The 24,795-nt window shown below is 39.9% G+C and overlaps 2 protein-coding genes across 6 annotated transcripts in view; one reads left to right on the top strand and one right to left on the bottom strand.

Moving 5' to 3' along the window:
- Nucleotides 1–63: 63 nt before the first annotated feature.
- Nucleotides 64–22,399, top strand: kcnn4 (potassium intermediate/small conductance calcium-activated channel, subfamily N, member 4). 2 transcript variants are annotated; one of them, XM_086310465.1, is made up of 9 exons: nt 65–672; nt 9,360–9,455; nt 11,121–11,569; nt 12,804–12,939; nt 16,358–16,468; nt 18,417–18,538; nt 19,549–19,618; nt 20,708–20,874; nt 21,005–22,399. In XM_086310465.1, the coding sequence occupies exons 1-9, from the start codon at nt 385–387 to the stop codon at nt 21,006–21,008; spliced, it is 1,443 nt and encodes a 480-aa protein (XP_086166591.1). In that variant the 5' UTR covers nt 65–384; the 3' UTR covers nt 21,009–22,399. The 2 variants fall into 2 exon arrangements, with proteins under 2 accessions (XP_086166592.1, XP_086166591.1); XM_086310466.1 differs by lacking the exon at nt 21,005–22,399 and having other exon boundaries at nt 64–672; nt 20,708–20,878.
- LOC147318503 (uncharacterized) overlaps nt 19,064–24,795 on the bottom strand; it is a 9,414-nt gene continuing 3,682 nt past the window's right edge. For 3 of the 4 annotated variants that reach the window (XM_086310459.1, XM_086310460.1, XM_086310461.1), the window contains exon 2: nt 19,065–24,214. In XM_086310459.1, coding sequence (XP_086166585.1) covers nt 22,406–24,214 — 1,809 coding nt within the window. In that variant the 3' untranslated portion in view covers nt 19,065–22,405. Of the gene's footprint in view, nt 24,215–24,795 lie in introns of all 4 variants that reach the window. The other variant, XM_086310456.1, reaches the window with a different exon arrangement.

Below are 24,795 nucleotides of genomic sequence, written 5' to 3'. Positions count from 1 at the left end.
TGCGCCACGCACGTGACGAGCGCATCCACCCGCGCACAAAGAAAGCGCTTATCAGACCAGCGCACACTCTTAAATAATAAGACATGCAAATAAGAGCGCAAAGTCCGCTGCAGTGTGGACAGTGTGACGGCGGTGCGCGCGAGCAGTGCGCGTAACCGCTCCGCGCCGGTTGGGCTGGAGCGGTGATTGTGGAGAAGACCCGAGAGTTTTGGTAAACCCGCATCGTGGATGAGGAACGCAAGTGAGAAGGGCCTGCTACGCGACTGTGCCATCGGACTATGCCTTACCCAGCTCTGGAGGAGAGCAACAGGCAAAGCATAGGGCGGGAAAGCGCAAGGCGACAAGGAGAGGGGAGCAGGCGGGCGTCTCGTGTGCGCTCCGGAGATGGAGATGACAAACCGCAGCCTGCACGGCGACTCCAAAGTCGACTGCGTGAGCTGCGATGGCCTGATCAGCCGAAACCGTGGAGACTCCGCAGACGTGTCGGTGCCACTGACACTCCCCGGGAAACGGACAACTCACATGGAGGGAGACGACCTTTACAGACTCCGAGACAGAAAATTATTACTGGAGGATAAAAAGCGTCTGTGCGCGTGGACTCTGGGCACCGCTCTCTTTGGGATACTGCTCATGATAATCCACGCAGAAATATGTCCCTATGTTTACACTCCGGTAGGTTTAAGACACGAAACACGTCAGTGTCTTTCAGACATTATCTCCACACCGAAATGCACAGCTTACATTTGAAATTAAATTAAATGTTTAACCATAAAACTTTATCTTGTATAGTTCGCTACCTTCTGTGTCAGCTGCCGCCTCTTATTATGTGGATTCATGTGAATATTTTTCTTAAAAGTTCTTAAAGCCCACGCTAGAAGTGATGTGACACATTGCTCTTTTGCGCATGTTGTAAAGCGTTTAAATGATAGCATCTTTAATGATAGCAACTTTGCATCTGCAAAGTTAGTCCGTTTGTTCAGCCCTTCTCTGGAAAGAGCAGACAAAGCTCTGACAGCAACATTAAGCTCACTTTCTATTTTCAGGAGCTTACTTTTTTATTGTTTGCCCTTGGACTCATGCTCAAATGCTAAATGAACAAATGAACACTACTGCTTCTACCTTAATTCAGAGGAACTAAAGCCTGTAAAGACTTGTTCCACTGCTGGCAAGCAGCACCTCAAATCAATGTCGACCTTTTAATAATACACACCTAGATTTGATTTTCCTTAGAAGCACATTTCAGGACACAGCTTTTCATGACTAAATTCTTGGTTAACAAACAACACTAACCGCTTGCAGCTCCAGCAGCATAATCTGCACCTGGTGTTTGACCGTCCGTGACCCGTTAATTAGTTAGTTCATTTCCAGACAGTCTATTTGGTAGCACAGACTCATGATATTAAGATGCAGATCTCAAGTTCAAGTTCAAGTTCAAGTTCAACTTTATTGTCACTTCAACCATATACAGTTTAAAAATACACAGTGAGGCGAAACAACGTTCCTCCAGGAACCAAGGTGCTACAAGACAAGTTAGTGCAAAAAAAATAATAATATATAATATATCTAGTAATAATATTGTGTAAAAGAGCATTTACAGGTTGGTGTGTACGATGGTTTGGTGGTGTAGGTCAGTGTGTTTGCGCTTTGTGTTGGTTAGTCAGTCCAGTCTCAATGTTTTGAGGTATTTGAGTTAAGCTGAGTGATAATGTTAGTGTATGTGTGTGTGTGCGTGTTTATCAGTCAGTCCCTTTTTGCTGAGGAGACGGATGGCTTGTGGAAAAAAGCTGTTGCACAGTCTGGATGTGTGTGCCCGAATGCTTCGGTACCTTTTTCCAGATGGCAGGAGTGTAAAGAGTGTGTGAGAGGGGTGTGTCCGATCAGCCACAATGCTGGTGGCTTTGCGAATGCATCGTGTGGTGTAGATGTCCTCAATAGAGGGGAGAGAGACCCCGATGATCTTCTCTGCTGTTCCCACTATCCGCTGTAGGGTCTTGCGGTCTGATATGGCACAGCTCCCAAACCAGACAGTGATGCAGCCGCTCAGGATGCTCTCAATAGTTCCTCTATAGAAGGTGGTCAGGATCGGTGGTGGAAGCCGGGCCTTTCTCAGTCTTCTCAGAAAGAAGAGACGCTGTTGGGCTTTCTTGTGCAGGGAGCTGGTGTTGAGGGACCAGCCGAGGTCCTTCTCCAGGTGTACACCCAGGAATTTGGTGCTGTCAACGATCTCCACAGAGGAGCCGTTGATGCTCAGCGGTGAGTGGTCGCCTCGTGTCCTCCTAAAGTCAACAACCATCTCTTTTGTCTTGTCAACATTCAGAGACAGGTTGTTGTCCTTACACCAGTCTCAGTGGATAACAATGCCAGTCTACACAATCAGCGAATGATTGACCCCCCCCCCCCTCTCGCAGCACATGCCAGTTCCACATGTGGAAAAAAGTTACGACACGTGCTGCAGAACATCAGACCACATCCATGCTGTGAAGTCAGGGATTGATCATGCTGTCAGAGAGTCTCACATTTCTAATGCACACCAGGTACACCGCTCTGTCTGTTACATTCAATGAGGTTGACCTGGAGAAATTATGATGGTGAAACTAAATGTACTGGCATAAATATGAGTTCAGAATTTCAGTTTACAAACATGAACCAAGAACAGGTGCTGTTCAACTGCTCCTAACAGCAGGCATCGGCTTTGGTATGATGGAAATGCTGATGCACTGGAAAAGTGTTCTCTGCCCACAGTAAAAGCATATTATTTTGGAGAGGCTTCAGTTCTGATTTAACCATAGCTTATATAACTCATGCCAGGATTCATACTACTTTTTGTAACTTCATGCAGTGCCAAAGTCATGAATGTGAGCTGCACCATGGACTCTTTTGGGGGGGGGGGGGGGGGGGGGGGGGTTATCACATAACAGCAGCGTTAATCAAACATAGCATCTATATCTTTCCCTGGAAGTGCACCATATAATATTATTTGTTTTTATGTCATTTTTATGTATGCTGCAGCATATATTTGGAGCGGCTCTATCAAAGTTAGCAATCGTCTACAAAGTTGTATTCAAGCAAACCTTTTTCGTGGTTATGCACAAAAACAAAGCTATTTATGGAACCTTTTTCCACATTTCACCTCTTCCCCTGCAGCATGATTGTTAACAGTACTTCAGGCGATCTTTCCACATCATTTAGTGTATAATTAGAGCGTTTGCATGGCTAGGCTAATGGTCTCTCTGTCTTGACTAAGGTTGTTCTAGTTGCCAGGGGGATGCACTTTGACTTGAATGTGACCTTGTGTCATCTTTTCTGCTGCTTTTTTAATTAACTGGCTTTTACAGTTTGAAACAATTTACATGCACCGAGACTGAAAATGTGAGCATTCGATCATTATTGCAGGCATTTGAGTGATTCTGAGACTACAGGTCAAAAAGAAAGTTTGTGACAGATTGGTCCGCCTGAACATAAATGGGAGATTTTTGTCTCATACAGAAAACATCATTTGGTAGACAGCCCATACATTTTTATAGCATCCTATTGTTGTATCAAACAGCACCTCTCACTAATCATTACTTTGCAGATTATATTTAAACTTAGTCAAAAGCATTCCATGTGCCAAGCAGGTGAAAGTCCTGATAATGAATGTCAATATCATTATCACAACTTTAACGTGGCTATATTTCATCCACTGACTACACAGACGTTTGTTTTTTAAACTCATCACAGCAAAATAATCAGCAGAAATGGATCATCTGATCAAAGGTCAAACAAAATGGGGAGAACATTTTTTTTTCACACACGCAGGGCAGCCACATTTGGTATCCGTGTCCCAATCCCCATAGTGGAAATGACTTCTGTGTGAGCTTTGCTTTTGCTTGATATGGGTCAAAAATGATGTAAATCTTTCTCTTTTTGAATTTGACTTATGTAAATGTAGGCTGTGCAAGCCAGATGTGTGGGTGTGCTGCAAGTACTACACATCCTGTTCTTAAAAATGATGAGTTTAATGTTTCGGTGGTTGCTTTTCCTGTTTCACTTTTATGAATCTACATTGCCTGCAAAGTAGCTGCTGATAGTGAACATAGGTTTGCATGATTATGCCCTTTGCACTAAGAAACTTGGGAAGTCACTGGCATTCTTTGAAAATATGAGTACACAGCATGCGTATATCAACAGGATGAGCTGGTGGTGAGCTTCAGGCTTGGTAGGTATAATGTAGACATCAAACAAAGGAGGCAGCTTGATTAGGATGGATTTTATTTTGTTTGCTGCTTCCCTTTATTGGGATGGTAGTTTGGAGGTTAGTACTGTTGCATTATGGCAACAAGGTCCTTGCTTCAGATACAGGGTGGGCATGGGGTGGCTTTAAATTAACTATAGGTATAAATGTGAGCATGAGTGATTGTCTGCAACCCTGAACTGGACAAGTTGAAGAAGATAAATGGATGCTTCCCTTTCATTTGGTTGAAAGTTTTGAGGTAATTACTATTATTTCTTTAAACATTTGTTAGCAAATGCTTTAATTTTTTCGCCTACTCTTGATTTAAGACTTACCCAGTAAACATTCACTTTATAATTTTCTGTTTCTAAATAGTATATTCTGAACTCATATGGGCATATGGCACAACAGAGAGATTTCAATGTATATCACCAACCAGACAGCAGGAATGTAAAAAACAAAATGAGATGAAGAGGCAGTCAAAACAAAGCAGCATCTCTCTGACGTTAAGAATGCAAGATTTTTTTATTTTTTTTTACCTTTTCCACTACACTACTTTTGATCTTGTCTGATATTCTTTGTAAACCCACACTTAAATTTATTGCAGAGAATGTACATGAACGTTAATGAAACCACAGTGGCTAACAAACCAAACTCGAAAACTAAAGTCAGATGCATGTATTATTACTTTGGAAAGTATTTATTTATTACAAAACTCAACCCAGACCGCTGACTATTGCGCTAGATATAGTGTTTTGTTTTGTTTTTTTATATTGTTTTGCCATACCTTGGGTGGCCTGTTCTGGTGACACTGGATCCTCATTTGTCCAAGACCATCTGTCCAAGTCTGTTAACCCAAAGTAGGTTAAACAGGAAAATGTTACAGAAATAATTTTAGAAACTCGGCACGAAACATGCTGTTGAGCTCTGTGTTATGGTGTGTGGTGAAATGTTGAGCTTTTGCGGGGTCTTCTAATTAGTGCTGGATGAATCACAGACGTGATGTGGATGCTACGGGAGAGACTGTGGAAAACAATGTACCTTGCCAATGGACGTCACACCATACCACCTACACACTCAACTCGCCTCAAGTTTGAAAGTTTGTAATTATCTTTTTGTCAGTAAAACCACACTGAACTATGCTTCTTGTGAAAAAGCAAAAAAGCTTCCACTAATACATCACCTGCACTGACATGTATGGCTCAGCATTATAGACAAATATAGGGCCTTTTAAAACTGCTGAGACCAAGGTGATTTGGTTTTTGATTCATCACGTGACACCGTCTCAATTTTACGATGGAGCAAAGCATTATGGTGTGAGTATCTGAGCCTGTAACTGCTTGTTCCGTGGAATGGAAAGTATTTAATTACAAGCACACATTACTTTAATTAAGTGGTTTTGTATGTATTTTTTGGAGTTCACTGTAGAATCAGTAACTCCTTTTTCATTAGGACTAATTACTGTAAATTATGTGAAGCTCATTTTGGAAAGAGTCAAAAAGTAGCCTGCAATTGTACTGTTATGTAACAGAAAGACAAAAATTGTTCAATATAATATATTATGGAAAGAGAAATTCCAACAATACATTCATCATAAACAAAAAGGGGGCTAATGTACATTTGAGAAAACATCAGATTGTAGAGACTGATTGGTGACCATGCAAAGTAACAGAAGTGCAGCCATTATTGGGCAGTAATAAAATACATGCAGTTTGGCTAGTAGCTTTTTGATTTGTTTTTACTATTTTGTAGTTGTGGATAGCATTTCGTGTTTTATAAAATTGAATATCTTAGGTCTAGTATTATTTTTTAACCTGGTGAGTGAAATACTCCCATCTGGGCAGTTTCTGGAAGGCAGGTGTTTGACTGACAGCCATTGTATACAACAGCAAAATGGTTATTCCTACTCTTTCCCAAGAATAGTGGGGAATTTTATTTTTTATGTTTGTTTTTGATCATTGAACAATTTGGCACTTTTTTCCAAACAAAGCAATTGACCGATCCCTCCACTGGCATGAAACCTTTTTTTTTTTATTATACTTTGTGAATACAATCCTAATTCCAAAAAGGCTGGAATGTTGTGCAATATGTAAATAAAATCAGAATACAAAGACTATGAAACGTTGGGATGCAGGCAACAAAAACAGCTGGAGGAGCATTTTGCAGCTAATTAGGTTAACCACTAACAAGTCAGTAACATGACTGGACATAAAACAAGTCTAATCTTAGAGAGGCACAGTTTTTCAGTAAATATGGGCAGTTGTCTACAAATCAAAAAAGAGTGGCTACAATGTTTTGAACATTTCAGAATAACGTTCCTCAACATAAAATTCTAAGGATGTTGAATATCTCATCATGTACAGCATGTACAGTCATCAAAAGAATGTGAGAATCTGGAGAAATATCTGTGCTTAGGGGACAGAGCATCTATTGTTAATAAAATATCAGTTTATGAGATTTACAAATCATTACATTCGGTTTGTAGTTACGTTTTACAGGGCCAATCTTGGAATGGGGGTTGTGTTTTATTATTATTTATGTATTTTTTCCACTGTGATGGACTTATGACATGTCCTTCTGGTGTCCTGTGAGAGCTGCAATAGGTCCCAGGCTCCATTGCAAACCTGAGCTCTGCAAGCATTTAAGACAATATATTGATAGATTTTTTTTCAGATTTTTTTTCAGTGGATTCTTTAGTTTAGAAAGATGAAAGGATAAAATTTACAGTGTCACACAGCAGACCAAGACAAAGACGTGCGTTCTCTTCACAATGCCTCAGAATAAATGAATTTTCCTTAGATGAAACAAAGCCAATCCCCGTTTTGAAATCAAAAGAAAAATGTCATATACAGACTGCACCAAGGACAAACTTTTTTACTGCAAATGGAAAAATTTGACTCTACCTGAGGAGCATGTTAACAGTCTGGAACCCATACTGGCTAACAGTAACCATATGTAGCACGTTTCTGTCCGTTGAGAGCTCTTATTGTGTCTTTTCTTTTTTTTTTTTTTTGTGCATATTTAGACCAAGAAGAAAAGAATGTTCTGATATATATTTATATATATATATATATATATTAGATAATTAAAATATTGTGGTTAAAAGAAACATATTACAGCAACTTTTAAAAATTATTAGTTATTTATTTTTCATCTTTCATCCCTTTATTGTCTGGTTTGATGTAATTTCAGGATATTGTTTTTATTTTAGGTGGATTTCTAGTAAAATGTTGTTTTTTTTTATAAAACAGGTGGATGAAGGAACACTAAAACATAATTTCAGCAAATAATTTCTCATACTCTAGACTTAAGAAGTCACTTGGATGAGTGAAGAAACATTTCTCCCACTGAAAACGCTGTCCACATGAAAAGAATCCACTTATTGGGTTCTCATTCTCTAGGTTTTTTTTTTTTAAATTAAACTTCATTCTGCACACTTAATACTCAACCTGGCCTGGACATGGCACCCCTGGCACACTGGTTTGTGTGCTGTGACATGTTTTTCAAAAAGCTGGTTTCCTATTTACACTTTGGCATAATCAGATTGTTTGTTGTGGGTTTTCATGCTTTTTGAAAAAACTGACCTGATTTCCAAGTCATTTAAATATAATTGATAAAGACAGGAGAGTTTAATGCACTAACATTTTATATCAATCAATCAAAGCTTTATTCGTCACATGCAGGTTGCCCTGCAGTGAAATGCCCCCCCCCCCCCCCCCCCGCCCCCGACCTTACACATATAGCACAAACATTACATAGGGATACAGGTCGGAGATTGGCAGAATCAGAGAAAAAACATTGAAATGTACACTACAATGGGGAAAGTACAAGAGGAAAAAAAGAGACCCCTACTCATGCTATGCTTCCATGGTAGGACAACATGAGAACAGGAAACAAAAAAACTCCTCTGCACAAAAAAGCACATAAATGTCCACAGCACAACATTGTGAAGACATGACAAGCCACAGGGGTGGGTGGGGGGTGAGGAGTAATCCGAAGCGAACACAGCAGCCGCCCTGCACAGCGCTACCATTCCAGCGCGGCACACAGACCCGCCGTGTTCCCTCGCAGGAAACAAGCATCGAAGGCGTTGGAAAGGGAGGGGGGATGAGTGAGTGCCTATCAGTGTAAGTGTATGTGTGTGTGTGTCCATAGTTCAGCTGAGATATATGTTATTAATGATATAAATCAATGGGGTAAAAGAAGAAATCAAAGATATATTTGGTGTGTGTGTGTCTGAGAGAGCGTATATTCATATGTCTTGATGCATTCTCAATCATCCAGGTAAGTAAATCTCCAAAAGTTGATTCTGTTGAACAGATGAACAGAATCAACTTTTGGAGACGTGTGTGTGTGTGTGTACTTACTTTAAAAAAGACTTCTTATTATGGACAGTGGGTGCCGTCATATTGCCTGCTCAGGCTCCTCAGAAGCTGATAGAGTATGTCCTAATTTGAGCGTTCACCTTCCTGCTCCGCTATCTGGCCTTCCTCCACCTCATCTCCTGATAGCTCTAATCTGACTCTCCTTCCACAATTCTGAGTTTAATCTTTTCTGTCTCTCCCTGCCCTCTTCTTCCTGAAATAGGCTGAAAATATGAGGTAGTAAGTCCTGCTGTCCACTTCAAAGGAAACTAAATAAAATGCTTTGTTTCAGAAGAGATAATATCACTGGGCATTTCTGAAATTCTACTAAATCAAAGTTAAGACTAATTGATGAAATGATTTCGTTTATGGGAGTAGAATCACAATATCTGCAAAAAATGATCACTTAATCTCCCTTGTGGTCATAAAATGTAGAAGCTGCAATTCCTGTTATTTTGAAAAGAAAATCCATTTGCTCTGTTTGCCAAACAGACACAAATATAGCATCAATAGAAAGTGCATTATGTCCTCTTGACATTGCAGCAGGACTCGTATAGATTGCATAAATGGCCTTTGACGTAGAAGTCAAGTACTTGATTTGCATGTAAGTGTTTTCGCTCAGTGCTACAGAAGGGACTAGCAGCTATCCAGTTCTTGGACTATATCAAACCTTGATATATGAAAACATGAAAAGCAGTGAAATTTTAGACATTGCAGAAGAACAGCTGTGTTTTCATCACTCACGGTTCTGTTTTCTCTAACTCTATCTGTTTTCTTCTCAGGGCTCAAACATTGCATTGATCATCAACTGCTCCATCAGCCTGTCAACTGGGTGTCTTCTGATCCTCATTATAGCTTTCCATTATAAGGACATCCAGGTGAGTATGCTTTTTATGTTTTTTGGCATCGCTTATTGAACTATTACTTATTGTAATTCAATGTAACTCAGCATTAGTTTGGTTAAAATTCAATTTTTTTAGAGATACTTAAAGGCAGCTTTTTAAAAAGCCCCTCTCAGGCCATGTCTGGTAGCCTCAACACTGATTGTCTGTGATATTTGCTGCATGCAGGAAAACCCCAAATAAAAATCTCAGCCCACACAGGCATGCGCAATATTGCAGCTGTAATGTTTTTCCAGTCTACGTGGCTTGCTGCCGATTTGTGTGGGAATTTAATATACATGAAGGGATTTGGTTGAAATTAAACAGAGTAAACATTCTTTCATTTCCCCTCTTGCAGTCACAGCATGCATGTTTAAGAGTAGTAACAACAACAAGTACAGAAAGAACTGTGTGTCTGTTTTGTAACAGTTTCTTTCATTTTTGCCTGCTGGGTTTGTATTCTTACCTACAGAGTGTTTAGTTTGGTCATAAGTCGCGTGTATCTGATACAAGAGGGGTACTGTCCAAGTGTGTAGAGGAGATAAGGAAGGACAGGCTTAGGGTGGGGACTGATATAGAGACAGTGTGCAGTGATGCATGATGTAACTGGTGTCAGAAGTGGCAGGCTAAATCATTCAGACCGTCTCAAAGTGTCTTAGTTGGTGGATTAAAGACAAAGTAATAATTAACAAAATGATGAAAGAGGAAGTTCTAAGAATGTCCCTGCTTCACTTTCTTAAACAAAATAAAGCTGCAGATTGAAGAAGTGGAAATATCTGAGTCACAATTTCAATACACATTCATAGTTTATCTCACAGGCTTCTGTCAAATATTTCTGGTTCAAATCTTTAGCGGGCCAAAAATAATTTTCTTATCATTTCCCTTTTAGCACAGCCCAACTATCGTATACTTGCAATCTTTCCCGCTTATAATGCAAAGTATGCATGTCGTAGTAATCCACATAATGAGATTATACTATGCGTATCCCAAAGTATTTTGTTCTTTCTAACAACTTTTTATTCCCCATCATAACTTTGCTGAGGCAATTGATAGAAATGGAAGTCATATAGTTAAAAAACACATCAGCAAAATGAAAGCACCCTGCTAATGTCATTAGCAAATATTGTAGGCAAATTCAATTCAGTTTAGTTTTATTCATATAGCACCAAATTATAACAGCAGTCACCCTCAAGTGCTTTATATTCTAAGATAAAGGCACTTTCATAATACACAGAAACCACAACAATTGGGCGACCACTTGTGAGCAAGCACTTGGCGACAGTGGGAAGGAAAAACTCCCTTTAAAACAGGAAGAAACCACCGGCAGAACCAGGCAGAAGAGAAAAGAAGAAAAAAAAACAGACTATGGAAGACAGCCAGAGATGAACAGTAACTAATGCTAACTAATGATTAAATGCAAAGTGATGAATAAACATATAGTAAGTGAAATAAAAATGGAAGATGAAGCTAATGACAGAAGCTTTGGAGAAAAAACATCACAGATTTTATTGACACCATATTTACATACCATCATTACATTAATTGCATATCCACTGTATGAGAAGAAGATGCAACTGTAATGTTATTGTCTTCCATCTCCAACTGCACTTTGATCAAATTCCTTTCTATTTTTACTCTTTACTGTCCTTCCTCATCTCTCAGCTGTTCATCATTGACCACAACCAGGTGGACTGGCGTATCGCCATGACCAGCCACAGGATTATTGTCATCACCCTGGAGCTGTTAGTTTGTGTTATCCATCCTGTTGGATCATACTGGGGGGTGGGCCTCCATGTGAACTCCTCTTCCACCGTTCCCACTCCATCTCCACTGTGTGTTTCCAGCCACCACGGCGAGACCCTGATGGACATGGAGCTGCTGTTATCAGTGCTGATGTTCCTCCGCTTGTACTTGGTGCACAGAGCCATCTTGCTGCACAGCAAAGTGCTGCTGAGTGCCTCCTACAGGAGCATAGGCTCACTCAACAATATCAACTTCACCTTTCGCTTTGTTCTCAAGGTACTGATGAACAAACACCCAGCACGCATGCTGCTAGTCTTCATCCTGTTCTTCTGGCTCACTGTGTCCTGGATGCTTACACTGTGTGAGAGGTATGAAGCACAACTGAGACTTTGTGTAATCAAACTGATTCATAATCGCATTAAACTGATTTTTCATTTGCACGAATGCAGGCATTACAATAACGAACCAAAGATTTTCAATGACAAAATGAAAGTTTTCTCATAAAAAAAAAAAAAAAAAAATTAATTAGCTCTTTTTCTTAATCTCTCTTCCATCTTCACCCAGGTGTCAACTGACTATTATACACAGAAACACCAAAATGCTCTCCAGTAGTTTAACATTCCTCTTCAGGGTTTGATAGTCAGTTTGACTTTCTGGTTCAAGATGGATTTCCAATAAATGATTTCATAATTCTCCCCTAACAAAATTCTTTTTGACGTCTGCCAGCTAAATGTCAGCCTGATCCTCTGCAATCTGCCTGGCTGTTTAAACAGCGTGAGGTCATTTGTTCGTTTGAACCTTAATGGGAGGTTTGCCTTCAGTTTTCCACTTCTTTCTCGCATTCGTGTATATTTTGACATTTTGATTTGTCAGAAGTAATAAAAGAGCTTATTACTGATAGCAGATAATTTCACCAAATCTGTCAACACGCAACCATTATGCTAGCTGATTACTAGATCCGTGAGCCAGACGGATAAAATGATATGTTATCTAGCTGTGAGGCTTCAGCAAAGTTTATATTGGGCTTGTACTTTTGATGTTTTACAAGTTTATACTGGTTTCGACTTCCCGAACTCCTGAGTGCTGTAAAAAAATCTGCACTGATAAGGCGGTTTGATTAGTACGCCACACCTTCATCAAACAGACTGTGTTTGAGATGTTAAGAAACAAAATGAAGAACCTCAGAGAGTCAGGGAGAGTGTCACAAATAAACTTATCCATTGCATCACTTCAGCTCTTAATTGTATTTGGTGATTCACTGAAATAGTTAAATATAAGAAGGGATTTAGCCTGTAACTGTATCTATAAACAGGTTTCTGGATTAGACTGATATTAGTCAGAATTATCAGCTGCTACTTATACTTATACTCCAGAGCAGTTGTTGAATAGGATTAGAGAACTAATCCTATTCAACAACTGATATTAGAAAACAAACAAAGAAACAACCATACATACAAAAAAAAAATGTTTTCTATCTCATACAGTTTCACAACTGGGGGGTGGGGTTAATTGTGGTAATGTTTATTTTTTAACTCAACTAATACCTCTTTATAATATGTTTCATTACACTTCAGTCTCAGTGCTACGTTGTTTCCCCTGCAGGCAGACCAAAGAATCAACAGGCCATATGGATACAGCGCTGTGGCTCATAGCCATCACCTTCCTCACAGTTGGCTATGGGGATGTGGCACCCAAAACCAACTGTGGCAAGGCAGTGTGTCTCTTCACTGGAGTCATGGTAACTAAGCTGATTTGAGAAAATGTAGTACTGAAAATGATTTTAGATTCACATAAAAACTAAGGGCATACTGAATAAAATAAAACACACAATGCTTGTTCTTCATCAAATGATTGTTTTGGCCTTGTATCAGACAGTGTATGAAAAAGGGAAAAGTGTAGCATCTTTAGCATAGCATCTTTATTTTTAATGCACTTTACATCCAACAATGTTGGCCAAAGTGCTACAAATATAAAACAAAGAGAAAACAGTTTAAATTACATATAGAATACCTTAAACTTAAAAAAAAATAACAATTGATAACAAACATATTAAGAGACATCAACAAGTCCTGCTGTGTACAGTAAGGCCCAGAAGTATTAGAACAAAGACAAACATGAAGATTTTCAGCTTTAATTCCAGAGGTTTAACAAAGGTATTCCATGAGGAATCACAATCATTTATATACAACTTGATGAACTTGATGAAGTTAGACTGCCTAAATTCTAGCACCCAGTCGCGTTCAAAGTTTGGTGTTTGTGAAGTGTGCAGTCTCATTTAGATGTTTAATCTGGCAAAGTTTAATCTGGCTTTATTGTTCTTGAGTCTAACCAGTGGTTTGCACCTTGTTGTAAATCCTCTGTAATTCCATTCAGTGAGTCTTGATATTAGACTTTGTCAGTGTCTGCCTCCTGAGGACTGCTCTAGATGTTGTGAAGAGGATTTTCTTATCGATGGTAATAATTCTGTAATCATGCACTTTAGTTGTTAGTGGTCTTTCAGGGCATTTGCTTTGTTACTGAGATGACCAGGTCGTGCCTTCTTTTTAAGACTGTAGCAGGATGTTCACAGCTTTCATTATCTCCCTGATTACTTTAATATGTTTTTTCAGCCCAATGATGGCCTCCTGTTTGCTGTTTACAGGAAGCATTCAGCAAATGCAAATTCAACAATTTGAATCAATTTCAAATCTGTTATCTGCTTATTTTGTCATGGAATAAAAAGGAAAAAGACCTAATTCATCTGAAACTACTTGGCATTCAATTTTCCAATTATTTTTGAGCCTCTGAAAATTAGGGAATGTGTATATTGTAATTCTTAAATTCCTTAATTGAATACTTTTGTTATACTCCTAAAAGTTTGTACTTCAGTCGCATCTTGACTGTTTGAATCAAAGAACTTTGTGGTGATGTATGGAGACAAAATGATAAAAACTGTCTCACTGTACAAACTGTTATCTCCTTACAGTAGCTGTGAGACAAAAACCCTCAATTCAATAGGGAGGCACAGGGAGTGGAGTTTTTTTAATCTTTGCTTTGCTTGTCTTTGTTACCACTGAAACCACCCGACACACTTTTGAGTGCAAAAACAGACAATAACACACAAAACCAAGAGCTTCTGTCACTGTTTTCACTTTGTCACACTATGTTGTCTCTAAATAGGTTGAATTTTCTGTTATCTTCCATTTTGTTTCATTTCTTCTCTGTTCTGTCACACTGTATTACATGTTGATTTCATGGATAGCATGAAATCAACATGCTATCCATGTTGATTTCACTGGAGGACTTCCTTTTGCGCAATTGATTTCATTCCTGTACTGTGATCTATTAGCATCTTTTATCGTCTGCTAGGGTTTATTATGTTTTATCGAATCCCTTCTCCGTGTATTTTAGCGTCATTTGTTCTACTTCATTCTACCTTCTCACCCTTAATGTTCTGTTCCACGTGTTTGTTTCATTCCCTTCTGTTCCACTGCAACAACTATTCATCCATTTTCCTATTTCATTTTTCCTATTTCATTTTCAGGTCAGTTCAGTTTGGTTCAGTTCACTTCTCCGCTGTTTGCAATCCAGCCTATTCTGCACTGTTCCACTAGTTATCTTTGATACATTAAATTCTTCTTGCTTGAATGCCTTCCTTCCCTTGTGTGTGTGTGTGTGATTTCGATTGCAGCTGTAAGTTGACACAGTGTACTTCTGCAAGACCTTGATATTACCAGGCGCTCACATGAAAAGACTGAGGGAGGGAAGCTGTCAGCATGCAGTGTACCCTGTGCAGTTGCACAAAGATCTATGTGAAGTGTGATGGCTCTGCTGAGTGTGCCATAGTGTCTCAGAGAATTACAGCCAGGTTTAAGGTTTTTCATGTGTAAAAGAGCAAAAAAGGACATATATGAACATCTTAAAGTGAGATGTTTTTCTTAAAACAAGTTCATTTTTTATGTTAATGCAAAAATGTTGGTAAGTGAAGACTGAAAAAAAGCTGGAGGGAAAGGTCAAGTGAGGGCAAGCAAGGAGTGGCTCCGTGTTTGAAATGGCAACACATTTTGCTGCTGCCTTGAATTCTGGTACAAGCAGATAAGAATCTCGGCCATGGCTCTGGATGTGGGCACAAGTCCGGTTTAGACACCTCTGTGACAGAGTGGAAAACAGTCCTCCCAATCTTTCCCTCTCTCTTTCTCCATCTCCCTTGTTTTCATTAAGTTCCCCCCTTATAAGGCAAAACTTTCCACCATATCCATTTTAGGTGGTTTATTGCCTTTGGCACCACTACAACAGGAGGGTGTGCCAACCTGTGCCCAGGGTTTGGAAAAAAATAGATTTCCCACTCCCATCAGCAGCTCTGGGAGCTAGAAACTTGGGGTGATACTCACACCTGTAATATGGTTGAAAGCTTCAATGTTCAGCACTTTGGCCTCTGTCCAGCTATAACTCAATTTGCAGCTGTTTTATGGAGTTGACACCACTTTTTGCATCCCATCCCTGTGTGAGGATGGATCCAAGGAAAGAGTTTGTACCTCCCAGGTTTAGCAGACGATGTAATGATAGATATTTTGTGGCTGGTGGAATGAAGGATAAATATATCTCTCAGAACTCTGGCTCAAGCTTTATTGCTCATGCTTGGTCTTTCTCTCTCTCTCTCTCTCCTCTCTTTCTAATGCAAGCTGAAAAGTGGAAAACAGGTAAAAACTGGTTAACTTTTATCTTTATTCGTAATGGATATGAGTGCAGTGTTTTGTCTCTGTCTCCACTGATACATCTTTTTATAGATGTGGATGTGTTTTGCTTTGAGACCCATTCGAATATTCACCATCATTCTGTATTTCCCTATCCAGGAATAGTGCTAAGCTATTCTCAGAGGAAACCCACACTATTTTAGTGCCACTGAGGCCCGTCTAAGCATTGAACTTTTTGTGTAAATTTAGTTTTGATTTATTAGATGGAAGTACAAGGATCAACACTGAGTTTTCTGAAGAAGTTCTTTCCTTAGAGGGTAATGGACACGTAAAAAGACACGCTGGCTGCTGTCATTGAGCTTAACTTGCAAATTCAGGCTCATCAGTTTTGTCTCAGTATTCTGGATCAGTCTTACACAATCGCTGACGATCTGTTGAGACGACAACAAAAATACTAAAAGCTCTGTGTGTCTTGGGTTTTAGGGTGTTGCCTGCACCGCCATGCTGGTTGCAATCGTTACAGAGAAGCTGGCGCTGAACAAAGGAGAGAAACATGTGCACTTCTTCATGATGGATATCCAGATTTCTAAAAGGGTAAGAGCATGCAACAATTTTCTGCAAACCTGTATAAACACACAGTAATCAGCCGGCATGCCTTTTTTTATCAAGTTCTTTCTTTTTTTGTTTTTTTCATTGCTTCTATTTGAAATATTCTGTAGTGGGTCATGTGACATTTGCATGTATGGGTCTTTTCCTGCTTATTATTCTTTTACTTCAAAGTTGATATTTGTGGTTTTGCTTGTTTTCCCCCTGGAATCGCTGCAAATCATATATCCTTTGGGCTACATGAAGTAGGTTAGTAGTAGCTATCGGTAACTGTTCATACCCACATTCAGTGTGCAGATTTGAGAACCATTTAATTTAGATAATCCCTCACAATGAAGACCATGTCCGTGTTTGTTGCTGTCAGAGTCAATGGGACAATGTGTGGTAATGCAGTTGTAAGAACAGAGCAACTGGAAGTCTGTGCTGCATTGCCACACAGCATTGATACAACAAACTAATACACTTTGGTATGCTTTGTATACTTGGTATTCTGGGCAATAAAAAGGAACCCACAAGAAAAGGAGAATTTGAGTTTTTATGGTTCGAAATTCTGTGAAAGTTTAAAGAAAATATTGTTTACTAATAGCTAAATATAAATGACATCAACAGCTCTCTTGTCCAACAAAAAATAATCTTGATAACAATTTATGTTAATATAAAAGTGTAACACATACATTTTCTGAGCTGTGTTGAAGTTCTCATAAATAGTGGCTCTAATTTTTGTAGCATTTGCATGAAAATTTTTGTGCAACAATCCAATAAACATGTTGTAACCATCAATTACCCTCCCTCCCATCACTGGTAGCTGCAGTGTTGTAAGCCAAACAAGAGACAGGATAAAACGGATAGAGATGTCAGGATGGATGAGTCACTGCTTTCCATGTTGCATGCACGCTTTGGTGTTTGATTCCTTTACTACAGGATTGTGTGGGAAAAGAGAAGGGAGAACTGCCGGGCTCTTGATGTCCTTTTCAAGGCGTCAAACAGAGGAAATAATCTTATCTCTGTCAGGAAAGAAACTTGTGTCACTTCAGGCCTGTGCAGCAGCGGGCAGGAAACTGCTGACGCGTGTGTTTTGCTTTTAAGGGTGTCTGAAAGTAAGTAGGAGAGGAGTGTGGTTGCAAGTGTCTGCTTGTTGATGGGAAAAAGGGAAGTTACAAGAAATCATTTTCAGTGTCTTGGTAATACGCAAAAATGTGTAATGACTGACAGATTGTGCAGGCTTGGTTTAAAGCTGTGTTTTGTATAAAGCAGTACAGCTCCCCCCCAAACCGTGTAGCAATGTCTGACTGAAGTAGAAGCACTGCTTTGGAGGATACAACCATTTCCTCTCTCCTGGTGGCTGCATCCTGTCACAAGGTGCATCTTTATGCCTCGCTTTTGGTTGTTTTGGTTTGTGTGTGTGCATGTGCATGCATCCTCCTGAGCTTACTGGTGCAGTCCAGATTTACACTGATGGGAACAAGGGAAGACATCTGGATGCAAAACACTGACAACCTCTATTAATAACCCTCACAACAAGGTCGTAGTGACATCATCACAGGGTAGTTACAGTGATTTGAGCAGGAAGGTAAACAGACATGAATAGAATCAAAGAAAAAACAAAACAAAACAGGAGAATACAAGCGAAATCTCGAAATCTCAAGTTCCTAGTTTAGCCGTTATGGCCTGTTTTATAAATATCTGTATATAAGACTCACTGACCATAACAGCCACTATCTGAAAACAGCATCATTGTACAAAAGGGTGGAACAGGAAAGGCTAGCTGGATTTCATCAGCTGGCCTGGACGATGTGTGCTGTACTAAAATCTTTAAAAGTTAACAGTTAGCGGCTCTGCACGAATTTTATCAGTCGAACATCCAAAGTTGATCGATATGTGCTGTCACCACATTTCTGTATGTTTAAGCAGTCAGTTCAAATGTTTCTTTTCCCAGATCCGCCATGCTGCTGCTAATGTGCTAAGAGAATGCTGGCTTCTTCATCGTGCAAACGTGACAAAGGGCAACCGCGGTGAGCACAGAAAACACCAGAGATGCCTTCTGGAAGCCATCAGAGTGTGAGTTACTGTATTGCAAAATAATACCTTCAGGCGGGGTGTCTGCGTGCGTGTTTCAGTCTGTGTGAGGGGTGTACAGTATGTGGGTGGTGGTTTGTGTGCCTTACATGTGTATTTTATGGGTCATTAACTAATTGTCAACATGCTCGGAGTAACCAATTTAAAGATGCTAATTTAGATTACTAATTAGATTTGTTTGCCTCTTTTATGTGGACAGGATATGTGTGAACAAGTGTCTGTTCTTCCTGGCAAGTAAATAAATAAAAGGCCCCTTTTTTAAATGATTATTTGAAGTTTTTGACAATAACTGACAACTATTGTGCAAACCTTTCGGGAGATACTTTTAAGAAGAATCACTTTTTTTCCTCCATAAATTGTGTCTGCTTGTAATTGAACAAGTTTCTCTTCTAAGAACAAGTGGATTACACAAGACAGGATGTCCGAAACGCTGATCATGTGGTACATTATCCTGACAACAGCAATACATGTGTGAGAATATGTCAGCCTGTGTGAACGGGGTCGTACTTCCTGCTTTGAACTGATCTAAACTATTATAAATAAACCCTGTGTGGAAAGTGTGAGAAGAAGGCCCCTCTCTACTCTAAGAGTAGAGACCAGGTGCTTGATTGCAAAATTGGTTTTCATATGTCTTTGTTAGCTGATTGTCTGGATTATCTATTGAAGGAACTAAATTTAGACCTTTTCCACATTCGCCGCAAACCTTCTAGTAATGTTTTATAGCATTTCAACAAACTCAGCATGACTCCTTTAATACTGAGTAATTGAATACTTGATTGTCAGAATATTCCTCAAATCAGAGTTTCTGTAAGTGTTTTATCTCAGTGTAGTCACTCATATTGGACGATCAACACTTCACAGCATTTATTTTGTTTACATTCCTGTGCCTCAGGATAGCATTTAAAATACGGTCTAATAAAATACAGTTTGAATTTTTCCACGTGTCTCAAAAATCACATTTACAGTTGTTGGGTTTTTTTTTAACTTCACAGATTTCGGCATTTACGCCTTAAACAAAGAAAACTAAGAGATTACGTCAGTGAGATGGTGGATCTCCCAAAGGTAAATAACAGCACATATGATTCACTGTAAAACTCCATTTATTTACACTTACAGGCCATTACATTTGGTATACATGTTCAGTCGCTCTGTAATGCAGATCTCTAATCAGCCAATCACCTGACAGCTACTCAGTGCATTTAGGCTTTTACGTCAGGTCCAGGCGACCGGCTGAAATTCACACCAAGCATCAGAATGGGGAAGAAAGGTGATTTAAGTGACTTTAAAACAGGGTTGTTGATGCCATACCGGTTAGTCTGCATATTTCACAAATCTGCTGTGATTTTCCCACACAGTCATGTCTAGGGTTTTCAGAGAATGCTCTGAAAAAAGGAAATATCCAGTGACCAGCAGTTCCCTGGCCACTAACTCCTTGTTGATGTCAAAGACTGAGCAGACTGGCAACAGTAACTCAAATCTCAAATAACCACTTTTTACAACCAAGCTATGCAGAAGAGCATCTATGAAAGCACAGCATGTTTAACCTTGAAGCAGATGTGCTACAGTAACAGAAGACCACACTGGGAGTGACATCTGCCAGCTATGAGGAGGAATCCGAAATTAAATATTGCTGTTTGGGGTTTCTTAGATAGAGCAGATAAATGCATACAAAAAAAACTGGATGATGAGATTTTAATTTGTCAGAAGTGAACAGGCACAGAAAAGGTTTCCATGAGGAAAAAACACATTAAAAAGACATCACCTAGTGAGAGTCACAAATGTAATTCTGGAGCGCTGTAATTGCTGGAATTATATGAAAATGTGCCCAGTTTCACTAAATAAGCCGTTCTATGGTTACCTTACAGTCAGTTACGGTCTAACAATCTACTCCTGCTTACTGACTGAGTGCAGCTGAGCCGCAGCATAAAAAACAAACAGCTTCAAACAAAACAAAAAGCGATCCAAATGTTTTTGTCTGATTCCCTCAAAATCACTGTCAATCAGTCAGTAATCCACACAAACTCTGCAACATACTTTTAAAATGTATCTGCACAGAGTTCAGTAACGTTAGACTTTTGGTTCTAGTTTGAACTCCAAGTGTGTTTTGTTTTCAAAGCCAAAATATTTGTGTTGTGTGGTGGATTTCAACAGATGCAGATGATTATGTGCGACCTCAGTGCCAACTGGAATAACTCCTATCGGGAGCTGGAGCAGCGAATCCTCTCCATGGAGCAGAAGCTGGACGAGCTGAGTCGCTGCTTCCAACAAACGTCTGATCTGCTGTCTCAGGTTGTACGTCACCGCAACCCAGAGATCAGGTAAACAATACTTACAGATGCCAGTGTCCCTGCACAGATCTGCTAAAAAACACACTGTAAGATGTCATATATCATACGTATATTCACTTTGGAGAATAACAAAATTATTTTGTTGGGGTTTTTTTTGTAGGTGACACGACTGCACGCAGTTGTTAAAAACAGTCCGTAGTGTTTTCATCTGAAGTATCCACGAATCCTCTCCAACCAGAGCTGCTTTAGACTCTTAACATGCTGAACCACTTGGAGGACTGGCATACTCACTAAAGATCATCTTTTGGCCCCATTCTGAGTGTACTGCACAGTGACTCACTGCTGTTAAATTATACAGATAAAATAAGACCTAAATTCACTGCTGGGAAATCCGAGTGCATTTTCAGGAAATCTGCTGGGCTTTCAAGCAAAAGGATTGGTGAAAGAGCCCAAGAACTAACCTGATCTCAGTCAAGGACTGTGGAGGATCCCTTAATCTGCAATAACATCAGATCTGTAAACTTCTATTTGCAAGATATTATTGATGCTCTACATTCCTAGCTTATTCCTGTGGAATAAGCCATTTTGCATGTTTTAATTTTTGCAGTATTTCAGTGTTAATCCAACCATTTTCCATCATCTGAGACACACAGTGTCTCAATAATTCATCACTGTTGTGCTCTCCTGTAGCCGTTTAAGTAAATCTTGAATGAAAATGTGTTTAACGGTAATAGACTTTGGTGAGTGAAGAGAATGAAGTGAATGTCAAATTAAACTTGATGAAAAGAAAGTTTTATTGCAAACTCTAAGTCGAAGGGATCCCATGACTATTAACTGAAACTTGCAGACTTGCGTCGGCCACAGTTTGACGGAAGAAAAAAAAAACATCCAACACTTTACACCTGTTGAAAATAAAGAAACTTCAGTGGCCTTATAAGCTCATCTTTTAGCAATCCAACTGCTCCATCTAGTGGACAATATTAAAACACACAACAATAATCATAATAATAAAAACTACACGACTTTCTTCCTGATAATTTCGGATTCTTCAGCATCTCAAAGGAGCATAACATTTTCAGCTGTATTAAAACAGAAAACAAGATTTAATCAAACCTCTGTACAAATGTCACTAATAAGAAAGCACTTTGTGAGAACAGCTGCAAAACTGGACCAACTCTCTCTCTCTCTCTCTGGAGGATTAACTGGAGTTTTGTTTAAACTTAATCCAGTGCTGGAAAAAAAGCCTCCTTGTTGGCTACCTTTATTTTTATTTTTTTTCATTTTATTTTATTTTTTTTAACTCCGGTAGTTAGTGTAGCAGCAGAAAAATGTATGAGAAACTAAATATGTAACATTTGCACATGGTAAACATGTTAATAACCATCTAAAACATGCTTATAATTCAAAGTCATTTAGAATGAGTGTGTTTATGTTTTTGCTTTATTTCTATCACTGGAGGACACATTAATTAAACAGACTGGTGACAAGCAGGTGTCATGTGTGGCATATCTATTTTGATTTGTTGCTTGAAGAAATAAAAACTGATCTATTCGTACTTCTGTCACACCGTAGGCTTCTTCGGTTTGTTACTTGTCCTGTTTTTAAGCTGGTGCCATATGTATGCTGAAGGCCTGGGAAACAGTTCTCCGCAGTCACATGTGAAGGGCATTCTGCATGTTCTCTTGACTTTTCTTTTCCACGTGCAGCCAGAGGGAGGTTTTTTTGGAGACCCGCCCTTCAGGTGCTGCGCCAGGAGTTTAGCTCCTGTGAAAGTGTCCCCACAGCTAACACAGATGTAGCTTATGGCCTCCGCGTGCTGAATACAGTGTCTCAGGAGGTGCAGCCTGTGTTTAAAAGCTCGTCCGCATGGGCACTTGTGCGACCGGTGGCCTCGGTGGAGGTACCGGTGGCTGATGATGAGCGAGGGCTGCCGCAGGACAGCGCCGCACTGCCTGCAAGGGTAAGGCGCCTTGGAGCGCCAGCTGCTGTTCATGCGTTTCATCAAAGCCAAGCGATGGCTGTCATTCTCAAACATGGCTAGGATGGTTGGCATTGGTTGTGAGGGGGGGTTAAAGAGCGCACCCTCTTGGTATGTGTCCCGGGGTCTTGAAAGCACAGGAAAAGGGGAATGAAGGTTACTTGAAGGCGGTTGGTTTGGCTGAGCTAGGGCACCATTTGTCCCTGACGTTTGGCCATCACTGTGTGTTCCATTAATGGCCTTGCTCACGAACTTGGTTGACTGCAGCTGGATTTTTGTGCTCTGGGCTCCTCGGTTATCCTTTGCCAACAGTGATGGAGTAGTAACAGTGCACGCCTTGGTGCTGACCACTGACGTGTGAACTTTGGTTACGTGCTCTACTAAATATTTCTCAGAGGTAAAAAGGAATTTGCATATGTTGCATGCTTTCGGCATTGACTCAGAGCAGAAAAGCACCAAAGGCGATTTTCTCCCTTTGGGACACTGGTGGCTATAGTACAAGTTTTTGTGACTGAAAACTTGGCCACAGATGTCACAGGCATACAGAGCCAAGTGGTGTTTCTTAACAGCACTCTCAGTTAGAAAGGCCTTCTTGCACAGAAAGCATTGATATTTTACTCTTACGCCACTGCAGTGCAGCAAGTGGAGCTTAATTGACTTAAACGGACCTCTGCCGCACACAGTGCACATTACACTATTGGCAGCAGGAAAGGGTGCACATGTCGTTTGGGAATCTGGACGGTCTGAAAAATGACCAGAATCATTGGGAAAACTGGAGTTGGAGCGACCATTTGTTTCAGAGTGATCTGGAGGCAGTTTATTAGGTTTAGAGTGTGTCATGACTTCATCTTCAGAAGCAGAGCTTGTTGAATCTTCTGCCATGTCGGAATCACTTTCAGTGCTAAGATCTTCATCATCTGCACCCAGTATGTACGCCACACTGTTTTTAGGCATCTCAGGCTTTATATCAGCTCTCTGTTCAGACCTCAGTGCTGGCAGTGAGTCATGTTGAACAGTATCTGCATTTTGCTGCATTGTCTTCTCATTAGGAGAGCTGTCACTGCTCTGCCTCTTACAAATCAAAGAGGAATCTTCTTGGATAAACTCAGAGTCTGTACAGTGTTTCTCTGCATGCTTGTTCAGCTCCCAGACATTGCTGAAAGACTGATGGCATTTGTTGCAGACAGGTGGCAGATGCGCATTATCCAAGTGTGTAGAGAGTGACGTCAGGCGACGGAAACTAACCTTGCAGATGTGGCATGTGGCTTTGGTATTGTGGCTTTTATAATGTGAAATCAATTTCTTTAAGTTGTGGATGTTCTGCCCACATTCCCAACATTTTGATACCAGGTGCACATCTTCGTCGCTGCTCGAGTCTGCTGACATAACAGTCTGTGAATTTTGAACAGAAAAGACAAAAATCAGTTGAAATAGTCCAGAATATAGCACCTTGTTCCTGCATTTACTTTTATACCTGTGGCCCCAGAGACATGTGGACAATGAGTGGACTAAACATTCTGACATGGTTTGTAGTGATGCACTTTGGTTCGCTCAGAGTTCTCTTTAATTGGGCTTCTTCTGTTAGCCATTTAGCATGAAACCAAATCATGGGGAAAAGCTACAAGTTTACCAACTCATCAACTGATTTGGACCAGAGAAAACAAACCACAGGTGTGAACATGCTCCTAAGATTTACAAACACTGTCTGAAATGGCTCAAAAACAAATGGTTGAACCAGATTTTCTAATGAACCATACGTTGGTGAATAAAAGATGGACCGATGGCTAGCTCACAGCACATCAGTGACCGTGAGCTAAAGTTCAGCCTCACACACCTGCTCACATGGCTGCAGGCTTTTCGTTTGTATTTATGATGTGTGAAGACATAAAACATTGTATAGAAGAGACAGAAAAATACATCAATAAGACACTGAAATATTAACCATTGATGAGGCCACAAGATTAGAATTTTTA

Source organism: Aulonocara sp. 'chitande type north' Nkhata Bay, linkage group LG11 (genome assembly GCF_057382095.1).
Source record: "Aulonocara sp. 'chitande type north' Nkhata Bay isolate Kocher_YH1m ecotype deep benthic linkage group LG11, A_spYH_male_GT1.1, whole genome shotgun sequence".
Lineage (NCBI taxonomy): Eukaryota > Metazoa > Chordata > Actinopteri > Cichliformes > Cichlidae > Aulonocara > Aulonocara sp. 'chitande type north' Nkhata Bay.
Note: the sequence above shows the minus strand (reverse complement) of the source record. Positions and strands in the feature narration are given on the sequence as shown.